At 48.7% G+C, this 10679-nt stretch overlaps 1 protein-coding gene across 4 annotated transcripts in view; it reads right to left on the bottom strand.

Moving 5' to 3' along the window:
• Nucleotides 1–1997: 1997 nt before the first annotated feature.
• Nucleotides 1998–10679, bottom strand: part of STOX2 (storkhead box 2) — a 114630-nt gene continuing 105948 nt past the window's right edge. For all 4 annotated transcript variants that reach the window (XM_080658941.1, XM_080658943.1, XM_080658944.1 and 1 more), the window contains one exon: nt 1998–8760. In XM_080658941.1, the coding sequence (XP_080515067.1) occupies nt 8565–8760 (196 nt within the window). In that variant the 3' untranslated portion in view covers nt 1998–8564. The remainder of the gene's footprint in view (nt 8761–10679) is intronic.

Below are 10679 nucleotides of genomic sequence, written 5' to 3'. Positions count from 1 at the left end.
TCGGCTGCTAAGCAGGACAGGCAGCGGCACCCGGAGGGCCAGATAAACGTCCTCGGCGGGCCTCATGTGGCCCGCGGGCCGTAGTTTGAGGACCCCTGCTAGGTAATAGCAAAGAAAAATAACGCATGGAACTTTACAACGAAGAAAGGAGAAGAAAGGAGGACATGAAGGCAGGTGACCTGGGAGGAGTGTGTTCGATGGAATTTGGGGTCACCCATGTAAGTGGTCACCCAGACAAGCCCAGTGCTTCCTCAAGGTGCAGGACGTTCCCTCCATTTGAGCCGCAGACACTAGCCCCCAAGTCCTCGCTCTGACTGAGGAAGGAGACTGGCCCCTTCATTGGGCATCTGTTCCATGTCACCCCTTGCATCCCAGACCCACACCGCTGGCCTCTCTTGTCTCATCTAAGGTACCGAACCTCCCTTTCACGCCCAATGTCCTACTTCTAATGCAACTCTTTAAGACCCCCAGAAACCCTCCCCAGCCTATCTCGAGAGCAGGTGCCTTGATTTTTCTTGAAACTCCTGTGTGGTGCATGCAAAGCGTTCTGTGAATATTCATCACACACGTGTCCCATGATTAACTATTCACTTTACAGGAAAAGTCTGGAGCCACTGAGCTCAAAGAGGTGGGACGTCACTGAATCCACGTATTCCCACAGAAGGGATAAGCTTCCACCATTAAATGAATTACTAAGGTCGGTGAATAACTTTTTATTATTCAGTGGCTCTTGATTTCACAGCTGGAACAGGGTTGGGGCCAATATGGAGTTCTCTGCTTGGGTTGTCTTTATGGGAGGAAAGAAAAATCCCCCCACTCTACATACTTAAAAATAGGTTGAAACCATACCATTTCCTTTAGAAAGAGAAGATTCTTCTGAACGGTGACCATTCCCTCAAAGGGGTCCGAGTCCCGCCTTCCTTCTTCTCATTAGGCCGCCACACTGCCTCCGCGTCTAGCTGACGGGCCGAGCTGAGAGGCACCCCGGGCCCTTCCCTCAGCACTGCACCCCTGGTCCAGGCGTGAAAAATGGAGTGTCTGTCCTGGGGCAGTTTGAAACATAGAGACAAACGCTTTCAACTAAAATAAGGCTTGTCCTTCAAAGTTGTAGCCTTGAGGTCGCCCCACGGCCCCCAACGCCTGCCATCGTCCCAAGCAGTAAGCCTGCCTGGGTGTGGCCTTTACAAGAAAGTCAGGCTCCACGCTCCAGTGCCAACAGTGTGTTTCATTAACAATGCTGGTTCCCCCGGCTGCTGTGGCTCAGAGGTCGAGTGTCGGCCCAGGAACCAAGAAGTCACCGGTTCGATTCCTGGTCAAGGCCCAGGCCCAGGTTGTGGGCTCGATCCCCAGTAGGGGGCGTGCAGGAGGCAGCTGATGGATGATGTGTCTCTCTTATGGATGTTTCTATCATCCCTCTCCCTGCCTCTCTCCCTAAAAATCGACATTAAAGAAAAGAATGCTATGTCCTAGCTTAATTGTTGGAACAGATCACTTTCGGTTTGAGAAAATGAAGTCCATTCTCCCAGGACAAAGATTTGCCACCACTGAGCAGAGACAAAGGGGCACTGGGCAGATTCTGAAGGCAATCAAGCCTGGAGGCATTCCGAACTTGTGCAAGCACCTCATCCGAGGATGCCAGTATCTGCGAATGCTTACTGGAGGGAGAGGGGGGGGTCACGTTTATATGGGGATAGGCGTTGAGTGCTAACCAAACAACATCCACATTTCTTTATAATTTCCTATAGAAAACTTAATTATATGCATCTCTAAGTCTCAGTCTTTTACATTTGAATAGCTAGTCAAAAATGTGATGTTTTTTCAACATCCCTGGAAAAAGATTTTGACCAGAAATTTCTATTTTCAGCTGTTTTACTTCAAAAGCTCTAATCATGATTGTGTAATAAAAATTTGTCATGAAATCATATTAACAGAGCAGAGAAATAAGTTGATCTCATCTATTCTTTCTTGGGTGCCAAAAAAAAATCCACTTAGACATATAACCAAATGTTATTTAATATCTTAAAAAGTAACACAATCCAAAATGGATATTCCACACAACACTACATAAACAACATGAACACAATATTACCATATGGAGGGACTTTCAAATATAGACTTACAAAAATCCCTGTGCTTTTTTTTCCTTTTAAGTTATTATACTAAGCATGACAAGTAATCATCATTTACAATATGGCACACCGACACGATAAAAACCATGTTACAAATGTGCTGTTATAAATCAGTAACATTAGGGAAGACATTTCATGAACTGTAATTATTTCATATGAAATACTATACAATATAAACAGAACATCCATCTTGGATGACCTTTACAGCAACCAGAGACCAAGTAATTTAAAATTTTTTTTTTTTCAGTGCAAACACATTTTATTCAAGGCAGTCTTGGCTGCAAAACTCCTTTCTAACATACAGTAAATCCCACTTGCACTTCTTAATTCATTTACCCCTAATGCAATAGTCACATTCAGTCACTCAGAGGAGGGTACCTGCAGAATTATGATCCCTTTAAACTGAACGTTGAAACTTAATTCTCTGCTAGAAAGTCGTATCTATGTCAACTACTCTAAGGACCTTAATTTGTAGCTGTCGATACTCACAGGAAGGTGACCCGGGGTTAGCTCTGGTGCTAACCATCATGTGTGCCAATGCCACACACGACTTCGCCCTTCCCATGTGGAAACCGAGGCGGTGTATGGGTATCTGGGGGGGGGAAGGGGCGGGTGAGGGGGGGCAGGGAGGACCGTGGAGGATAGGAAGGCGAGGAGCTGCTGCGTGTGTAGTTCATGATAAATGTCCTAGAACTGCAGAGCACTGAAACTGGAGATCCCAGATCTCAGATTTGGTACCTCTTTTTGGTGGGGGCAAGGGAATGGGGTGCCAAGGTCAACCTTCGGACAGGGAGGTAGGCAGCTATACGTGGACCAGCCCAGCTTCTAGCCTTCCGTGGGCTTCCAGGGATCACTGCCTCGCGTGGAAACAGCCCCTTCCCTCGTTGGCAGGGTGTGTGCGTGTGCGTGTGCGTGTGCGTGTGCGTTCGCATTTGAAGCCAACAGGAGCGATGTAAAGCCCGGTAACAGATAATATACAATCATAAGGAGGAGGTTTAGTCCCCCCTGAGCCTTGTAGAATGCTGAACCTTGCAAACCAGCAACTGGAAGTCATAGAAAACACAACTGTGAACACACAGGAGGGCATTAGGGGAGCCATCGCCGGGGAATCTCTGGGATGCTGCTGCAAGCCACCGAGATGAGCTCCGTCAGGGAGATGCCGATGTCTGTCTCAGACACACCAGGAAGTTTAATCATGAATTGTGTGTGTGTGTAATTTATGAAATGGGGAAATATTAGATGTAGCCTTAATACTGTCAACCCTTCTGGGAGAGTGACGGAGTGACAGCTGATTCGGTTATCTGACTTGGCAAAGATCAGACCGATGGTAATCTCTTTCCTGCCCATATTTTACTGACCCAAAGCAAAACAACGTTCTCCATGGCTTTTGCATTCGTGTTTCCTGTGTCCTAGCTTCCCCGAGGCCTAAACATGTACGGGAGAGCCACTCGGGAACAGATGAGAACGGGCCACCCAGACAATGGGCAGGACAGGCCGGGGGGCGCGGGGGCTGGGAGAGCGAAGGGGAGGGCCACTTCTGCGGGTCCACCGTCAACTGCCAGAACGCGGCCGGCGGGTCCTGTGACCCGCCTGTGGCAACAGAGAAGGCCCTCATCAAGGATGTTCTATCTCCTACTTTGAGGACACTTCCGACTAGACCAGCTCCCCGGGAAACCCAGATTCTTCCCAGCGGGGCTCGCTAAGGGCTGACGTGCTGCTGAGCTACGGAGCACTGAGACCTTGATACAGCTCTTCATTGAAATTTCCGTCTCAGCACCTTCCACTGCCCGGAGCAGCCGTGTTCCTTGAAAGACGGCATTTTAGCACAGGAATCACAGAGCCGACAGGCAACGGTAAACACGGGTGTATGTCTAGATCTATTGCTGACCACAGTGACTCTGAATGGACCGAATGGACGGCCCCCTTCACAAATCGCCACCAGGAAGGTATACGGAGGTGGGACATTCCAAGCGCCCTGGACTTTCTGAATGAAGATGGACAATGGTGGGAAGTTGTATTCGTTTTCTTTGACTTTATTAGCACACATCAGAAAAAAGCAGCATGTGTTGGCCGATTGCTCAGGATGTCTGTCCGCCAGACCGAACAGAGACCACCGACAGCTGCCGCGGTGTCCTGGGTCACCTTGCCACTCCCTCCGTGCGTTCGCTTCAAGCACGGGCACGACAGAGGACCTGCGCGGGGAGCCGTCTGTGAGCCCGCGTGCTTTGGAAGCCCTCTGAGATCCCAAATGCATGTGCAAAGTCATTACAGGGCGGGGTGGGTTTGTAATCAAGCTCCAACACTGCCCATGGCAGACACCGAGCCCCTTCGGAATATATATCGTCACAATGGGATTGTGAGCAACAGGCCTAGGCTTTGAACCAGAAACTTACTTTCAAGTACACTTTGTGGCGAGAAGTGGTTTTCCTGGGTGGACTTTGAGGAAGCTGTGCCAGCCTAACAAAGGAACGATGCTTTTGTTGTCATCAAAGAGGGTTTTTTTCTCCCCGAGGTGACCACCACAGAACTGAAATTTGCATCTTAGAAATGCTGGCTGGGCTGTGGGGAGGGGAGACTTGGGAACAGCTGGTGTTTGGCTTTGTTACCCCAGATTCACTTTTAAAAAAAAAATGTCTGCTTCCTGAACGCGAGCTTCCCGAAGTCAGAGAAGCAGTCTTTTTTTTTTTTTTTTTTTTTGGTCATCTTTACCCAGCTAGTCGCCTTTCAGCTCTCCGATCCACTTTCTGTATTTGGTGCCCCCCCTCATTTGGGTCCCCTGAGATGTACAAATATATAAAATGGAATACAACCTCTGGAACAGGGGTTGTGGGCACACAGCACAGCTCTTTTCTTGGGAGGGACGTCTGGGCTCCATAAGCCAGCATGTGGTGAAGGCAGAGAGGACCCAAGTGCTCCCCAAGTCGGAGTCCACATTTCTTGTGTGTCTTCGGTGACTGAAAACCTAGAATTCACATCAGATTTTTATGGGAGTAAATCGCTTGCTACGTTATGTTTACCAATTGGCTCTTCGCCAGGGGGAACTTTTAGCAAGAACTCGGGGGCGGGGGGCGGGAAGGAGAGACAAGAAATTTAAACTTCCTACCATTCATCACAAAACCAAGTGCGCTCTGGTGGGGAGGAGAGGAGAGACAGGCTTACATCTGAAAGTGAAATAATGCCGTGAGAGAAAACCATGGCGATGAGAAAGTCATGAGTCCATGGAGGTGATCGCCAAGACACACACACACACACACACACACACACACACACACACACACGCACACGCGCACACACACACACACGCCATGGCCTAATGGCACGCGAGTTCTGAACTCCGATTTTCTGACCGATACACATCAACGCACGGCTGCCGCTTCATCAAATTTATGGAGGTAGTTATATGCAAAAATAAAAATTACCATAAAGTAATATGCTGTATCATAATAATACATAAGTGTGCAAAATGCCAACAGATGGGTTGACCCTTTAACGTTGAACGCTACACAGAGATTCAACCGGATTCGATTCTGTAAACCTTTCGGATGATAAGCTCTTTTTAAAGTGAAGACTCGATAAGCAGCCGTGGACACAAAGCTATCATTTCCCCAGAGGACACGGGTGTCCTCAAAGCTTGGTCCCCGAGAACCTCGCTTGTGGACCATCCTGGGTCACATCTGTAATGTGCTTCCCGTCACCCGCCTCCCGCTTCAGGGAGCCCAGAGAGATCAGATGGGGCTGCTTCTACCTGGGACGTCTGCTTACATCGTGTCACCTTTGAAGTCCATCATTTCTACGCTCATGGCTGCTGGTCTAAGGGAGTTTTTTTTTGTTATTGTTTTTTTTTTTTTAATCATGTACCCCATCGCATCAGGCAGAAAGTGTACACATTTTATTGGAACAATGTCTTCTGTAAACCGATTTCTTGCAAAATAGTAATAAATTCCTATTTTAAAGCTCTAAAGGTAGTGATTTCTTTTCCGGGTCATCCAGCATTGGATTCCGATGATGGTGACTTTCAGAGGATCAACCTGAGGCTGGCGGACTGTTCCGATGGTTATGTTCTTTATGAACTGAGTGTATGATGAACACTTGAGGGCAGGATTTTTTTTGGGGGGTGGCGGTGGGGGAGGATGAATTTAGACAGGAGAATTTAGTAACCGTATGGTACACAACTCCCCCAGGAAACGGACTCGGAACAGAGTCTCTCAGAGACATTATCCTTCCTCCTGGACGTAGTTAAGTAGTGAGACAGAGGGCCTTGCTGAGCCACCCGGGCATGCCTCAGGGGAAATAAGGCATGACATGGCACGCCAACTGACTGGAGCCTTTTAGCCGTGTGGGAGCTGACTGAGACACGTGCTCAGGTTTCACCCTAAGCACAGCCAAGGAACCCACACTGCCCCGATGCGTCCGGTTCCCCACGCAACTTCCAAGTATCTGAAGAAGCACGAGGGAGCACCCCCATGTTGCAAGAATCAGTCCGGCCACGCATGCGACTGCAGTCTCTAACCAGGGGTCCTCAAACTTTTTACACAGGGGGCCAGTTCCCTGTCCCTCAGACCGTTGGAGGGCCGGACTATAGTTTAAAAAAAAAACTATGAACAAATTCCTATGCGCACTGCGGGCCCGGGACGCGTCGGCTGCTAAGCAGGACAGGCAGCGGCACCCGGCGGGCCGGATACATGTCCTCGGCGGGCCGCATGTGGCCCGCGGGCCATAGTTTGAGGACCCCTGCAACGGACTGCCAGCGATGGAGCCTAACCCTGGGGCAGGAGCGCTTCCCAAACGCTGTGCCTTGGCTGAATCGGAGATTGATTTCTGGGTATGTATTTTATGGCTCCAAACATCACATGCCACGGAACTAAATAAACTTTTTTTTTTGTCAGACCGTTTACTTGTGTCATATGTAACCCTTTTGCAAAGACTTTCCCGTGATCGACATTGATTCCACTGTTCCCATAAAATAAATCGCGCGGCCCTAGGAAAGGCTCTTTGCTGGAAAACTGAAGCTGGGCTATTTCTCATCCCTCTGCTGCCATCCGGCTTTCTCTGCATTCAACGTGACATTGTAAACCAAAGCCAAATGTGAACAAACCACCTTGAAATACGCTGGGCTGATAGCCACACATCCACCTACACAGGCCTCCTGGAGCTGGTTACACAGTCTCTGTAAACATCACTCTGGCATAGTTCATGGATGCATAATTGTTATTCCGGTCAATTGTAAGGGGAGTACAAGTTAGAATCACATACCACATTTGCAGAATGAGCACATTCTGTGGTTCATTACATGGGCACCTGTATATTTCTGATCAAAAACTACTTTTTAAAGTTTTCTCTATAGATTATCTTCCCAGGAATAAAAGGCCTGAAGTTCAACTCTCCCTAAACCTGCTCTTTCCTAGAACCACTAAAAATTATCTCCCACAGCCTAATTTAGGCATTCTATTTAAAACTACATAAAATAGATTTATGTCCTTCCATTAGAAAGAATAACACCCCCCAGGCCATACTCTTCATTTGTATCACAAAGAACATTTTGCTTTTAAACAAACTAATTATCGTATCGATTATAGTAAGACAGGATCATCATCCCTTTCCCAGAGAGGAAATGATCTCCTCACAGATTCCGACTCACACCTTTCCTGAAAGTCCGCGTCACCTCTTCCAGCAGGAGTGCCGAGCCCAGCCAGGCTGGGGCCCCTTCCTTTCTACCCACTTCAGATCCAAAGGCCTATATTCCTGTTTGTGATGGTGGAAGGTTCAAACTCAAGACAAGCATCTTGGACTTAAAAAACAAAATCCTGACAACACACACTCCCAGGATCTCCATCCCGACCCCTTCGGACACACTCCCACGGGCTCCTGCGAAATCGCGCCACGAAAACTCACAGTGAGGAAATGACGGGTGCCTAAGCGATTCACACACCGGGGGCTGGGGTCCCTGCTCGGCTGTTTGGCATTGACTTCCCTCCCCGCGGGCCCTGGCATTGGACCTTTTTGTGGTGGCTTCGTTGTTTTTGTTGGTTTGTTTGGAAGTGTCAAGCATCAGTTCTGTGGCACCATCGGCCCACAGACTGGGAGCAACACGCACCTGTGGCATTTAAAAATGGCGTTGGCAACTGCATGACATTGAAAATGCATATTACACTTACAGTGTCTAGACTTTCCTATGTGTGCTCAGTTACAATTAGTGAAGCAAAAGTGTACATATCACCCCTACTGCTATTCTGTTGCTACAGAGCCATAAATGGGAAAAAGCAATACTCTGAAAGAAAGACTTGTGTGTTTTGCTCTAGCCTACTTAGCAGCACAGTTTAAGTAAACACCAAAACTGTGGTTGAGATGCTTGTCTTTCCGAAGATGTAAACATCAGTCCCAGTGTCGTAAACTTGGCTGTGTCGAACGAGACGGAGATCTGAGGCCGGTCGACGGTCACACACTCGTCACAGAAGCTTGCAAGCAGTTGGAAGGTTTCTGTAACTTCTCAGCTTCGTTTGTTGGGGGGTCCGTGCTTGCTCGGAAGTTGAAGGCCGGGCCGGTTCCGCCATGGGCCGGGCTCAAGGTAGGGTTCTGACGACGGTTACTTTCCACAATGCTCGACGTGTTGGAGGCCAGGCTCTCCCGAGTGCTAAAAGAGTAAAAAGGGTTTGTTTTGTTTTGAACATAAATGATTACACAGTGAGTTCCAGAGGAAGAGCACACGATGGAGTTAATGGATTTCCTCTGTGGGCTCATAATGTCATCGACAGACCACCTCCCCCTGATCATTTACACATGCGCCCGCACGGCTCCAGCAGCGGCACACACGTGTGCAACCAGCAGCCTGAGGCATGAAGGGTCTTCTACAGCTACGTGCACTTTCCCTCCTGTCTCTTTCGAGGGAACTCCTTCAAAATTCAACGTGATGTACAGCGATCACATCAGTTTTTATTAAAATACTCATAAATATACATCTGTAATGATTTCATTTCAGGCCGGGAATTCACTGATACAACTGCTCCCCTACCAGCTCAGTAATGGTACCCTCACGGTTGTGTTTTCATTCTCCAGGGGCAGATTCTGACGTTGCTGGACCTCAAGCATGCCACTGGCTAACCTGCGGCACTGGTGGAAAGAAAATTCTTTGCAGACACCTTCATACCTCTGTGTCAAATGTTCACACTTTAGAGAAAATACATTATATTTTCAGATGAGGCATCTCAGGTGTTACTCACTTGTTTGTGAAGTTTACATTTATCCGCGACCTCCCCACCCTCAACGCACACACGCACTTTGGGTAGGAATATTTTATATTTTAAGAGATCCTTAGACAACAGAGGTGACCTAAAGACCTTAGTATTTTGGTTTCTCTTCATTGTCCTAAGTTAGATACCAGAAGCTAGTTTACAGCTCCAAGGGATTTAGAACTTTTGAAGATTTCAAATGTGTGCAGCAATAGCAGGCATAAGGTTTATTGGCCTGACTGATGGGAACGGAACGGACGTTCAAGGTCCTCCAATGGTAATAGGAAACTTACCAGCTTACAGAGACCGAAGAAACCATCATGATGCTCAAAGCACCCATCCCACTGGACAGGGTCAAGGTTTATAAAACATTGGATGAGCGCTGGTCCCAGGACCGAGGGAAGCCTGCGGAAGCTAGCCTGCAGGTCAAAGGGCGAGGGTGGACATCCACTCGCTCCGCCTCCTCCAAAACTGATGGCAATTTTGCCTGAACCCCAGGCCTTGGCAGCCCTTACTCACAGGTTACTTTATCCTGACCCCTTGTGGCCTCCTCGAGTTTGCTTCTCATCAAGGAGCCAAGAGTTCACTGTTCAAAAGAAACTGTGTTTGTCGACTACCGAAGAGACTGCTGGACATTCCTTGACTGCCGAGGGTACCGCCAGAAGGTTAGGACATTTACAGAAGTTCTTCCATTGTGCCTATGGCCACTCTGGGCCTACCGAAAGAACACTCAGCGCATCCGGACTACAGGGATGGAAAATGCCAGGCTTCCCACTTACCTGGCCCCTTCCCTAAGAAAGCCCATCGGAGGCTTGCCAGCCCTACAGCCGAGGCACAGTCAGGGGAAGGGAGGGAGGGAGAGAGAGAGAGAGAGGGAGGGATGGAGGGAGGGAGGGAGGGAGAGAGAGAGAGGGAGGGAGGAGGGAGGGAAGGAGAGAGACAGAGAGGGAGGAGGGAGGGAGGGAGGGAGAGAGAGAGGGAGGGAGGGAGGGAGGGAGGGAGGAGGGAGGGAAGGAGGGAAGGAGAGAGACAGAGAGGGAGGGAGGAGGGAGGGAGGGAGGGAGGGAGAGAGAGAGAGGGAGGGAGGGAGGGAAGGAGGGAGGGAGGGAGGGAGGGAGGGAATAAACATGTCAACCCCAGAGATTTCATGACAGTTTCCTTCAGTTTCATCCTTAATCATGATAATATTTTCCCTCAGGTATTTAACTTCCTCATTTTTAACATCGGGAGAGTTATGTGATTTATCTACTCACAGAGCGACCACGAAGAAACAGGCGTCGATGAAGAATGTGTACACTGCAAAGCTAGACACGTGGAAGTTATT

The sequence above is a fragment of the Plecotus auritus genome (assembly GCF_963455305.1).
Source record: "Plecotus auritus genome assembly, chromosome: 3".
Lineage (NCBI taxonomy): Eukaryota > Metazoa > Chordata > Mammalia > Chiroptera > Vespertilionidae > Plecotus > Plecotus auritus.
Note: the sequence above shows the minus strand (reverse complement) of the source record. Positions and strands in the feature narration are given on the sequence as shown.